Raw genomic sequence first — 12992 nt, 5'->3', positions numbered from 1 at the left:
TTTCTGCAATGTTATATTTTGATTGCCTCCTTTATACCTTTTTCTGTATTTTTAAATTTTCTTCATATTTACCTTGAGGATCACAATTAAGATGTTAAACTTATAACAACCTAAAGTACCAACTTAGTTTGAATAGCATACAAACATACTGCTCATATATTAATACATCTCCATCCCTCCTCTTTTATGTTATTATTATCCTAGATTACATCTATGGATATTGCATGCCTATTAACATAGATTTGTTATAAATCTGTCACAAATATTTGTTATAAATCTATTACATAGATTGTTTTATGCACTTGTCTTCTTAATCATACTAGAAAAAGAGAAAAGTCACAAACCAAGCCAAAATGACAATAATATTGGCTTTTATATTTACCTATATAGTCACCTTTATCAGTGTTCTTTATTTTTTTCTTATGGCTTTGAGTTACTGTCTAGTATTCCTTCATTTCACTCTGAAGCACTCTCTTTAATATTTCTATCAGGGCAGATCTCTTAGCTTATGTTTATCCGGAAAAGTCTTGATTTCTCCTCCATGATCAAAGAACAGTTTTGTTAGATACAGAATTCTTGAGTGACAGTACTTTTCTTTTAGGACTTCAATTATGTCATATCACTGCTTCTGGCTTCCAAGACTTTTGTGTTGATCTTTGAGGATCCCTTGTACATAATGAGTTGCTTCACTCTTTGATGTTCACAAGATTCTCTTTGCCTTTTGGTTTCAACAATTTGACTCTAATGTGCCTTAGCATGGCTCTCTTCCATTTACCCAGCCCGGAGTTTGTAGAGCATCTTGGATGTGAATAGTCATCAGATTTGGGAAGTTTTGTTAGAGCATCGCTTCCTGACACTTTTTGTCTCCTGCTCGTCTCTCCTCCCGGGACGTCTAAGATATGTTAGTTGATGCTGGTGCTCTTCATGGTGTCTCATGGTCCCCTGTGCCCTGTGTATTCAGTTCATCTTTTCCTTTCTCCTTCTCAGACTGGATTATTTCAACAGTCCCAGCTCAAAGTTAAGGATCCTTATTTTGCCTACTCAAATCTGCTGTCAAATCCCTCCAGGGAGTTTTTCATTTCAGTTACTATAGTTTTCAACTTCAGAATTTCTATTTGGCTCTTTTTTATAATTTCTATTTGCTTATTGATATTCCTACTTTGTTCAAACATTGTTTTCCTGATTTCGGCAAGTTCTTTGTCCATCATTTCCTTTACTCTTTAAACCTATGGAAGACAGTTGATTTAATATCTTTGATGAATAATTCCAAGTTCTAGGCTTCCTCGGGGATGAGTTCTATCCATTTCTTCTTTTTACTCTGTGAATGGGCCCTTCTGTCCTGTTTCTTTGTATGTTCCGTCAAGTTTTTTGTTGAGAGCTAAACATTCTGAGTATTATATTTTGGTAAACTTGGAAATCTACTTCTCCCAGTCCTCAGGGATGGCCAATTTCTGCTTTCAAGGGCTACAGCCTTAGTTTGGCTAAGGCTTAGTTTGGCTTTTCCGAACTGTTTTGGCAAAGTGAGTATTCCTTATTGTGTATGGGTTCTGAATTTCCAGTCCCCTGTGTCTGCTGTCACTCAGCAACCTGACAAAGGTTTCCTTAAGTGTCTGTATTTCAAAAGGAGAAAAACAAAAAACACCGTCTCTTTAATCCTTGACAGAGTTTCTTGGAAGCCTCTTCAGGTCATGAAAGTGAAATGATGACGAGCCTCAGTGCCAGCCCTCAGTGATCAAAGGCAGTGATCAACATACACTCAAATTTTTGAAGGACAAGGTTCCCAATTGCCCATTCTGGCACCAGCAAGCACACTGCCAATGTGGGCTGCCAACCACCTGGCTACCTGCCGTGGGGCTGGAGGGTGGAGAATGGTAGACTCTAAATGGAACACTGAAATTCACTAAAATTTATTAGTCTCTTCATCAAGCTTTTTCAGGACAGTGGAAGTGTTCAACTGATAGCTTATGCTCCAAATAAGTTGCTTAAGATAGTTCTTCCCAGGTCAGGTATAGCTTTGGTTAAGAGATGTATTCCTAGAACTTCCTACCCCCACCATCTTCTACCTAGGCCTTGGTTTTTCTCAAATGTTACAGGGGAGCTTGGAAGAGATCAATAAGTATCACACTAGAATCACCTGGAGAGCTATAATAACTACTGATGCAAACATCTCATCCCACCCCAAGTAACCTGATCACTTGTCTCTTTTTTAATGATCTCCCAGAAGATTCTCATGCTCAGTTAGGGCTGAAGACCTGGGAGAAAGTCTGTCTTAGCCTCAAGGCCTTGCCATCTCTAACATGTGCAGAAATCACCTGGGGACCTCATCCAGACTGGTGTGACGCAGCTGGTCCAAGCTGGGGTCTGACACTGCACTTCCAATAGCTCCCAGATGGTTGGCCCTGCTGCTGCTACATGGGACCCTCTTTAGGGAGCAGAATCCTTTCAGCTGTTTATTTTCTATGTTTTGCTTAATTTCTTGAGATTCTGGCATCAAGGGAACCTGTTTTAGCCACAAGGCAAAGCACTTTCCTTCTCATCAGAGCAGCAGGGACAGGTTATCTGGGAGACCACCATGGATAAGCATGAGATTCTACAAACACAGCCTGACCGTTTCACATGGGAGGGATACCTACCAAACAATTTAGCCAAATGTTCATCTCGCTTATTTGAACTCAGTGCAAAGTTGGTTTCTCTCGAGCTCTTTTGTGGAGGATAACCTATGGGAAAATAAATCTTAGCTGTGAGTCAATCTTTTGCTGGATCTGTGTGTGACTCTTTTGAAATCGACACTCTCTTGGATGGTATTCTGAGAGAAGCACCCTGCACTTGGCCTGCTCTAGGGGAAGAGCACTGGGCTTGGGTTCTGGTAGGACATTTGAACGCTGTGTGACCTTGGGCAGTGAAGTTCTGTGGGATTTGACTTTCTCATCTGAGGCTGGAGGGAAAGACACGGACCAGAGGAGGGCTATGGGGGAGGGGAAGGAAATACAGCGATGTGACCGTCAGACTCAAAGTGCTCGCCCCTCACCCCGACTCAGTGCTATTATCCATGATGGACGACAGTAAACAGAGCGGGTTCCAAGCAAGGGGATGCTCAGTGCTCAGCTGTGGGAGGAACGGAGACAGAGGGACACATGTCTCAGCGGCTCTTCAACCAAAACTCTCCCTTCCACAGGCAATGAGGCCAACAGTCAGTGTCTGACCATTCTGGAAATGTGATGCTTTCTTGCTTTGGAGGAAAGAGAACAATCCTGCTGCGTGCTCTGTACTGATCCTCACTGACCCTCACTGACCCTCACATTTAGGAGGGGCCTGGGGGCCTGAAGTCATCCAGACTTCACTCGTTTGATAAACACAAGGAATTCCTAAAGTTGTCATTCAGGACTGAAAAAAAATGAAGTTGCAAACAGAGATGGACTGGGTCAGCCATCTCCCCTAGGACAGCATGGATGGGTGTTAAGACTTCTGCTGATCCACATGTGGCTACATCAAGGACATGAGCTAATTGTGCCAAAAGACTGTAGCAACCTGTGGCGATTTTGAGTTATATTATCAAGCTTTTTTAATGAAGGTTGTGATGTCTCAGAGTCTGGACACATTTTCTTGATTCAAGATCAAGGTCAATCCTTTTCTCTGACCCTTGGGGAGAGGGCAAACCTATCAGGGAGGCTATATTTGTGCCCTAATGAAGGTGTTTCAGACCACAGAAGCCATCTATTCTGAATGCCACAGAGCATTCATGAAGTGTCTGCAAGAATCTGAACTTTTAACTCAAAACCAGCGATAACACCAGTTTTCATGGTTTCCTCATAATCTGCATAACCACTGAGTAATCTGTGCACATGTCAACTTTCAACTCTACAAAGAAACAATTGATAGGAAGGCCTACCTCGTACGTGCCAAATGATTAAAGTATGACTACTATGATCCAGTAAATGACAAATGCCCATATCTCTGTTCATGAGACACCGGTGAATTACTAGGAATAGGCACACTTAATCACTTTAGGAAGCAAGCACTTTCTAAAATGTGTTCAACACACGGTGTCAGTCAATGGCGTAATAAGATATTGTGCGGGACACACCATCACTATTACACAGTACAAAATTCACTGTTTTAATCATGTGGCTTATAAAATGCACCAGGAGGGCTGTTAGTTATAAAACAGGTTTGCCAACAGCTTTGCAATTTCAACATGGCATGCATGCCTGGCTTATCCCAATAAATAATTACCTAATTTTAATATTATCCTAATGCACATAGTGTCACCTTAAAGGACTTCTCAGTCCCTTGTGTGATTTGGGCTAATGTCCATGTTTTAGGCATTTGTGACCAGCTTCTTTCTCTCAGCCTTCGCATTTGAGCATCAGTGTGAACAGAGAAATCAGCTCGGCTTCCAGTGCAAATGTTTCCCAGTGGCTGCAGTGGGGGCAGGTGATGGGAAGGGATATGGGAGGGCTTCCTTCTCAGAAGCCAGTGAGGAGAGCACATGCACCCTAAACTATGATGGGCTGCTGAATCAAGAGTCATTACAAGCTTTACCAGAAATAAAGGACACCACTAGAAAGTCTAGTTCCTGTCCCCTGAACAGCCTTCAGAGTGAGAACCTGTCTGACTTTTAAACTTCAGGGATCACCCCTAAATACAGGGCTCTTCATACTTTAGACCATAAATTCCATAGGCAGTGATTCTTTCTTCCATATCTCAATTTGTTTTTGCCCCACACCTACCTGGTTTAAGGAATGCTAAAATGATAGAGTAGTAAAAATAATATAATACAGGCACATCTTGAGACATTGCAGGTTGAACTATTCCAGACCACTTCAATAAAGCTAATATAATAATAAAGCGAGTCACCAGGATTTTTTGTTTTCCGGTGTGTATAAAAGTTATGTCTTCACTGTAATTCATTAAGTGTGTAGTAGCATTGTCTAAAAAATCATGTACTTAGTTTTAAAAAACTTCATTGCTAAAAAATACTAACCATCATCTGAGCCTTCAGTGATTGTAGTAATAGTATCAAAGATCATTGATTACATAACAGATACAATCATAATGAAGAAATTTGAGATATCGTGACAATTACCAAAATGTGATGCAGAGACACTAAGTGGGCTCATGCTGTTGGGAAAAATGGCACCAAGAGACACGATCAGTGAAGAGTTGCCACAAGCCTTCAATTTGTAAAAACACAGTATCTGCCAAAAGCAATAAAGCACAGTGCAATAATATGCGGCCTGGCTTGTACATCAGCCTTTAGAAATATGTGTACTTAAGAGTTTTAAAGACATATACTTGCTTTCTTGCATGTCTCTCTTTGTAATTGATCTGTCTGCTGTTCTTCTTGTTTCTTCTAATGGAACTTTGGAAAACACTTGCAGCAGAATTTCATCTCAAGTGAAGCAACAAAAGGGATGTTAATACCAGCAGTCTAGGATTAGCATATTCTCTTCTGTATCAGTAGTCTACAAATATGGTGAATAAATGATGCAAACGCAATACAATACCTTGTCTTAAAAAGGGGAACTTGGTCTATCTAAAGCATTTCTGAATCTTTGTGATTACACTAGATGGTTGATTCAGGAAACATTACCCTCTGTAAATATGCAACTACAAATTTTGCCCCAGATCTCATTATATTTAATGTCATAATTTTTCTTCTTGCTCCTGCTGCTGCCATTCTCCCCTCCTCCAAGACTGTCCCCAAGCTGTCCCTTTATAAGAACAAACCTCTTCCCTGTTTCCACAAGATACACATCATTTCCTGCCACTGAAACCTAATGCCTCTCCCAGAAAGCTTCTCACAGTGAGATCCTTTTTGGCAAAGACCTAGAAGCAAATCCTGATTTTACTGTTTACCAAGATGTGATCTTGGGCAAATAACTCCACCTCTTTGAGCTTGAATTCCCTCACTGGAAGGATGGGCACAGGATCATTGAGCACATAGAATGTTTGTGAAAAGTAAATAAAACGATGTTTGTAAAAGCGCTCAACACACAGTGCCAATGTGAGGACCATGCAACAAAGGCCGAGTATTTGGAAACTACTGATCATCATCTTACTTATAAGAACCCCCAGGGCTTCTCTGGTGGCTCAGTGGTAAAGAATCCACCTGCTAATGCAGGAGACACAGGTTCGATCCCTGATCTGGGAAGATCCCACATGCCGCAGAGCACCTAAGCCCACGCATCACAGCTGCCAAGCCAGCGCTCTAGAGACCGGGAGCCACAGCTACCAAGCCGAGGTGCCACAACCAACGAAGCCCCCGCACCCTAGAGTCTGTGCTCCACAACGAGGAGGCCGCTGCAAAGAGAAGCCTGCACATCAGAGCTCCAGGGTAATCCCCACTCTGCACAACTAAAGGAAAGCCCGCGCGGCAATGAAGACCCAGCACAGCCAAAAATCAATCAATCAATAAAACTCTAAAAAAAAACAAAGAACCCCCAGATCAGCTAGTATTAATTGCTTGTTTTCTTCTCATTGGAACCCTGCGCAAGTGGAATGATATGCAGAAGAAAGACATAAAACACACACAAAAAACAAAGATGTTAGTATGTGACAGAAAAAAGAGATATCTGCCACAGATTCTACAGTATTCCATCACCAGTCACTTTCACCTCCTTTCATGCCTAATTGTGACCAGAGCCAAAGGGACTGGACCTCAGAAAACACTTCCTTTCCACCCTCCCTGGCAGGAGGGAGGGCAGTGGGACATGCACATCTCCTCCAAAGACCCCTGGGACCCTGGAAGACTCTTAGACCTCCAGATGGATGCAAAGGTAATGCTGAGGCTGCACTTCCACACCCCCTTTACCTCCTGTCCTGGGAGCAGATATGGGCAGAGGATCTGAATAGACTTTTTTCCCAAAGAAGACACACAGATGACCAACAGATATGTGAAAAGATGCTCAACATCACTAAGCATCAGTGAAATGCAAATCAAAACCACAATGAGCGATCACTTCAACCTGTCAGAATAGCTATTGTCAAAAAGACAACGAGGGCTTCCCTGGTGGTTCAGTGGTAAAGAATCTGCCTGCCAATGCAGGAGACATGAGTTTGATCCCTGGTCCAGGAAGATCTCACATACCATGAAGCAACTAAGCTCGTGTGCCACAATTACTGAGCGTGTGCTCTGGAGCCTGGGAGCTGCAACGACTGAGCCCATGCGGCAACTACTGAAGCCTGAAAGCTCTAGAGTCTGCGCTACGCCACAGTGAGAAACCCCTGCTCACAACTAGAGAGTAGCCCCTGCTCGCGTAACTAGAGAAAAGCCCGCATGCAGCAACAGAGATCCAACACAGCCAAATAAATAAATAAGACGACAAACAGCAAGTGTTGGCAAGGATGTGGAGGAAAGGACCCTCGTACCCTGTTGATGGGAAAGCAAGTTTGTGTAGTCACTACAGAAAAAAGTGTGGGAAAAAAGTTAAAAATAGAACTACCGTACAATCCAGCAACTCCACACTTGGTATTGATCCACAGAAAACAAAAGCACTAATTAGAAAAGATAAATGCACCCCTATGTTTATTGTCAAGACATGGAAACAACCGAAGTGCCCGTTAATAGTAAATGGATAAAGAAGACATACACGCAGATTTTCTCAGTCACCCAGTCGTGGCCAGCTCTTCGAGACACCATGGACTGTAGCCCGCCAGGTTCCTCTGTCAGTGGGATCTCCCCGGCAAGAATACCGGAGTGGGGAGCCATTCCCTTCTCCGGGATCTTCTCAACACAGGGATGCAGCCTGTGTCTCCTGAATCTCCTGCATTGGCAGGCAGACTCTTAACCACAGAGCCACCTGGCAAGTCCAAGAGTTTTCATGAAGAGAAAAAAATTTTTTCTATCTCTTTAATTTTGTATCTATGAGATGATGGATGTTCACTAAACTTATGATAACCACTTCATGATGTATGTAAATCAAATAATTATGCTCTATACCTTAAACTTATACAGCACTATATGTCAATTATATCTCCATAAAAGTGGAAATAACATAAAATAAAACAAAATACAACCTAACTTTACATATCGAGAAACTAAAAAAGGGGAATTCCCTGGCAGTCCATTGGTTAGGATTTAGCCCTTCACTGCCAGGGGCCCAGGTTCAATCCCTGGTCAGGGAACTAAGATCCACAAGCCACATGGCACAGCCAAAATATTTTTAAATAATAATTTTACAAATTGTTTTAAGTTCCTAGAAAAAGAAAAACAAGGTAAGCCCAAAGTTAGAATAAGAAAGGAAATAACAAAGATTAGAGCAGAAGTAAATTAAATAGACACCATAAAAATAACAAAATTTTACCAGAAATAGGAGTCAGTTTGTTGAAAAGACAAACAAAACTGACAAACCTCTGGCTAACCCAATCAAGAAAAACATAGAGAAGACTCAAGATCATAAAAGAGGAGACACTACTACTGATAGCACAGAAATGCAAATAATAATAAGAAATCGCTATGAACAATATATATCAACAAATTGGAACATAGAAGAAATGGATAAATTCCTAGCAATAAACTTACAAAGACTGAATCATGAAAAAAATAGAAAATCTGAATAGACCAAATAATGAATAAGTAGACTGAATCAGTAATCAAAAACTTTTCAACAAAGGAAAGCCCAGGACCAGATGGCTTCACTGTTGAATTTTACCAAACAAGGAAGAATTAATGCCAATCCTCCTCAAAATGTTCCAAAAAATTTAAGAGGCAGGAACCCTCACAAACTTATTTTATGAGGCTAGCAGTATCCTGATACCAAAGCCAGATAAGAATACTACAAAACAAAACCAAAACTATAGACCAATATCACTGATGAATGAACACAAATGTCAAATTCTCAGCAAAATATTAAACTGAATTCAATGGCAAATGAAAAGGATCAAGCAAAGGGATTAAGTGGGATTTATCCCTGAGATGCAAGGATGGCTCAACATACGCAAATCAATAAACATGATATATTATGCTAATAGAATGAAAGACAAAAATTGCATGATCATCTCAACAGATGCAGAAAAAACACTTGAAAAATGCATCATCATTCCATAATAAAAACACTCACCAAATCATGTATGGAAGGAACATACCTCAACATTATAAAAAGCTATATATGGCAAACACATAGCTAATACCATACTCAACCATGAAAGGTTGAAAACATTTTCTCTAAGATTAAGAACAAGACAAGGGTGCCCACTCTTATCGTGCCTACTCAACATAGTGCTGGAAGTCTAACCAGAGCAACCAGGCAAGAGATAGAAATAAAAGGCATCCAAATCATAAAAGAAAAAGTAAAACATCGCTTTTTTCACAGTTGATAGGTGGCGCTAGTGATAACCTGCCTGTCAATGCAAGAGACCTAGGAGACACAGGTTGGATCCCTCTGTTGGAAAGATCACCTGGAGGAGGGCATGGCAACCACCCCGGTATTTTTCCCTGGAGAATCCCATGAACAGAGGAGACAGGCAGGCTGCAGTCCACAGGGTTGCAAAGAATTGGACATGACTGAAGCAATTTAGCATGCATGATCATATATAGAGAAAATTCTAAAGACTCCATGTACACACACACACACACTGTTAGAACTAATCAACAAATTCAACACAGTTGCAGGATACAAAGTCAACATTATGTTGCATTTCAATACACTGACAATGAAATATCTGAAAAAGAAATATAGAAAAAAAATCTCATTCACAACAGCATCACGGACAATAAAACATTTAGCAATAAATTAACCAACAAGGTAAATGATCTAGCAATAAATTAACCAACAAGGTAAATGATCTATCTATACAATGAATAGTACAAGATTTTGATGAATAAATTGAAAGACACAAACAAATTGACATATATCTTGTGTTGATGGATGAGAAGTATTAACATTGTTAAATTGTCCACACAACCCTAAGCCATTTATAGATTCAGTGCAAGCCCTATCAAAATTCCAATGGCATTTTTTCACAATCCTAAAATTCATTTGGAACCATAGAAAATCTCAAATAGCCAAAACAATCCTGAGAAGTAAGAACAAAGCTAGGGGCATCACACTTTCTGATTTCAAAGTACATTATAAAGCTCTAGCAATCAAAACAGTACAGTACTATTATAAATATTGACACATAGACCAATGGAACAGAATCAAGAGCCAAAATAAACCCTAGCATACACAGTCATCTCATATTTGACAAGGGAGCCAAGGAAAAGACAGTCATTTAATAAATGGTGTTGAGAAAACTGGATAATCACATGCGGAAGAATGAAACTTGATAACTAACACCACTCACAAAATTTGACTCAAAATGAATTAAAGACTTAAACACAAGAACTAAAACTCCATGGCTGCTAGAACCATGGGCGACTAAGCACACGTGCCACAGCTAAAGAGAAGCCCAAGAGTGCAACGAAGCGCTGCGACACACGACGCTGCACGCCGCAGCTAAGGTCTGAGGCGGGCAAAAATTAACCGGTTAAGTAATTAATCTTTTAAAATCTAGAAGAAATCACAGAATAAAAGTTTCTTGACATTGGTCTTGGCAACAATTTTTTGGATACATCAAAAGCATAGGCAACAAAAAAGCAAAAATTAGTAAATGAGACTTCATCAAACTAAAAAGCTTCTGCACGGCAAAAGAAACAATTAACAGAATGAAAAGGCAGCCTACAGAATGGGAGAAAATACGTGAGTCACAGAGCTGTTAGGAGGCTAATATCCAAGATACATAAAGGATTTATACAACTCAATAGCAAAAAAAAAAAAAATTATCAATCTGGCTTTTAAATGGGCTGAGGAATGGGATAGACATTTTTCTGAAGAAGACATACAAATGATGAACAGATACATGAAACAGTGCCTGACACCACTAACCATCAGGGAAATGCAAATCAAAACCACAATGAGATGTCACCTCACACCTGTTAGAATGGCTCTCATCAAAAAGACAAGACATAACAAGTGCTGACAAGGATGTGTAGAAAGGGAACTCTTGTGCACTATTGGTGGGAATGTAAATTGGTACAGCTGCTGTGGGAAACAACATGGATGTTTCTCAAAAATTAAAAATAGAACTACCTTAATTCAGCAATCCCACTTCTGGGTATACATCCAAAGAAAATGAGAACAGTATCTCAAGGAGATAGCTGCACTCCCATGTTCATTACAGCATTATTCACAATAGCCAAGATACGGAAACAATCTAAGTGTCCGTCAGTGGATGAATGGATAAAGAAGAGGTAATATGTTTTTTTCACACAACACAATGGAATATTGTTCAGCTATGAGAAAGAAGGAAATCCTGCCTTTTGCAATAGCCTGAATGGATTTTTGAGGGCATTATGCTAAGTGAAATAAGTTAGATAGAAAAACAAATGCTATATGATCTCATTTATAGGTGGAATCTAAAAGTCAAACTCACAGAAACAGAAAGTAGAATGGTGGTTGCCAGGAATCAGGGGTGGGGGAAATGGCAAGATATAGGTCAGAGTCCAAACTTCCAGTGATAAGATGAGTATGTTTGGGGGATCTAATATACAGTGTGGTCATTACAGTTAATAATACTATATCAGATACTTGAAAGTTGCCAAGACAGTAGATCTTAAATGTTCTCACAACAAAAAAGAAATAGTTATTATGTGACATGGTGGAGGAGTTAGCTAACACTATGGTGTTACTGAATTTGCAATGTATAAGTGTATCAAATCATCACATTTACACCTTAAACTTACATGGTATTATGTACCAGTTATAGCTCATAAAGCTGGAAGTGCATAAGGTGATTGTCTTTTTATAAACCTATGTGGGAAATGGCTTACTATTAGTAGCACTGTTTGGGGGTAAAATGTGGTCTAACTTTAAAACTAACAAGGTCAAAATAAACATTTGGAATCTAATTGTACAAACAGAACTTCTCTGGTGGCTTAAGACTCTGCACTCCCAACGCAGGGAGCCTGGGTTCAACCCCTGCTCAGGGAACTAAATCCGTGTGCTGCAGCTAAGAGTTTGCCTGCTGTAACGCAGATGGAAGATTCCACACGCCACAACTAAGACCCCATGCAGCCAAATAAATTAGTAAATAAATAAATAAAAATATATAAAATGACTTTTAAAAAGAATAAAAAAAATAAATTGGACAAATCAACTCTGTATAACATACACAGTAGGCACTGAATGAATGATTAAATATTTTAAAGAAAACAAAACAAAGAGGACAGATCTACCTCCTGGTCTGTGTCCCTGAGCCACTCAGACACAAAGGAGAGGCATAAACACACACAGACACGACCAGACACACCACCACAGCCGCCCAAGAGCAACGAGGCCAGGGCCGGCAGCACGTGGGAGAGGACAGCCAGCTCAGCCAAGGCAGCAGGGAACAGACGCTAGGCTGAGTCCCTGCAGGAGCAAGCAGTGGGCCCTGTCGGGTAGGCTGAGCTCAGAATCCAACTGACAACGATATTCAGTGAGATGCCCTTCAAGGCCTCTCCTGTCCATAGAATAAGGTATCAGTCAGATACGGCAGCCCCTACTTAGTCCCCACAGCTATAACATGTTAGTACTCTTTCATAGCTACATACTGGAAATACATTAACTTCTCCTTCCCTTTTAAAAAATTTTAATTGCAGTATAGCTGATCTATAATATTGTGCTCAGTCGCTCAGTCATGTCTGACTCTTTGTGACCCCATGGACTGTAGTCTGTCAGGCCCCTTTGTCCACGGAAGCCTCCAGGCAAGAATACTAGAGTGTGTTGTCATTTCCTAGTCCAATAGTTCCCTGTGCTATACAGTAAATCCTTGGTATTTATTTTAGTATATAATAGTGTGTATCTGTTAATTGCATACTCCTAACTTACAGTGTGTGTATATGTACATGTATGTTGTTTTCTAGTTGCTAAGTCATGTCTGACTCTTTTGCAACCCCATGGACTGTAGCCCGCCAGGCTCCTCTGTCAATAAGATTTTCCAGGCCAGAATACTGGAGATGGAGAGGGTTG

The 12992-nt window shown here is 40.4% G+C and overlaps 1 protein-coding gene across 4 annotated transcripts in view; it reads right to left on the bottom strand.

The window, feature by feature from the left end:
- Positions 1-12992, bottom strand: part of C2H2orf92 (chromosome 2 C2orf92 homolog) — a 58750-nt gene that overhangs the window by 20471 nt on the left and 25287 nt on the right. For 3 of the 4 annotated variants that reach the window (XR_011490431.1, XM_070474567.1, XM_070474575.1), the window contains 2 exons: positions 5300-5392; positions 2634-2717 (listed from right to left, as the gene is read on the bottom strand). Coding sequence is in view for 3 of the 4 variants with exons in the window: in XM_070474567.1 (XP_070330668.1) it covers positions 2634-2717; positions 5300-5392 (177 nt within the window). In the remaining variant the exon portion in view is untranslated. The remainder of the gene's footprint in view (positions 1-2633; positions 2718-5299; positions 5393-12992) is intronic. The other variant, XM_070474582.1, reaches the window with a different exon arrangement.

This window comes from Odocoileus virginianus, chromosome 2, assembly GCF_023699985.2.
Source record: "Odocoileus virginianus isolate 20LAN1187 ecotype Illinois chromosome 2, Ovbor_1.2, whole genome shotgun sequence".
NCBI classification, from domain to species: Eukaryota; Metazoa; Chordata; class Mammalia; order Artiodactyla; family Cervidae; genus Odocoileus; species Odocoileus virginianus.
This window is presented reverse-complemented; position numbering and strand designations above follow the sequence as displayed.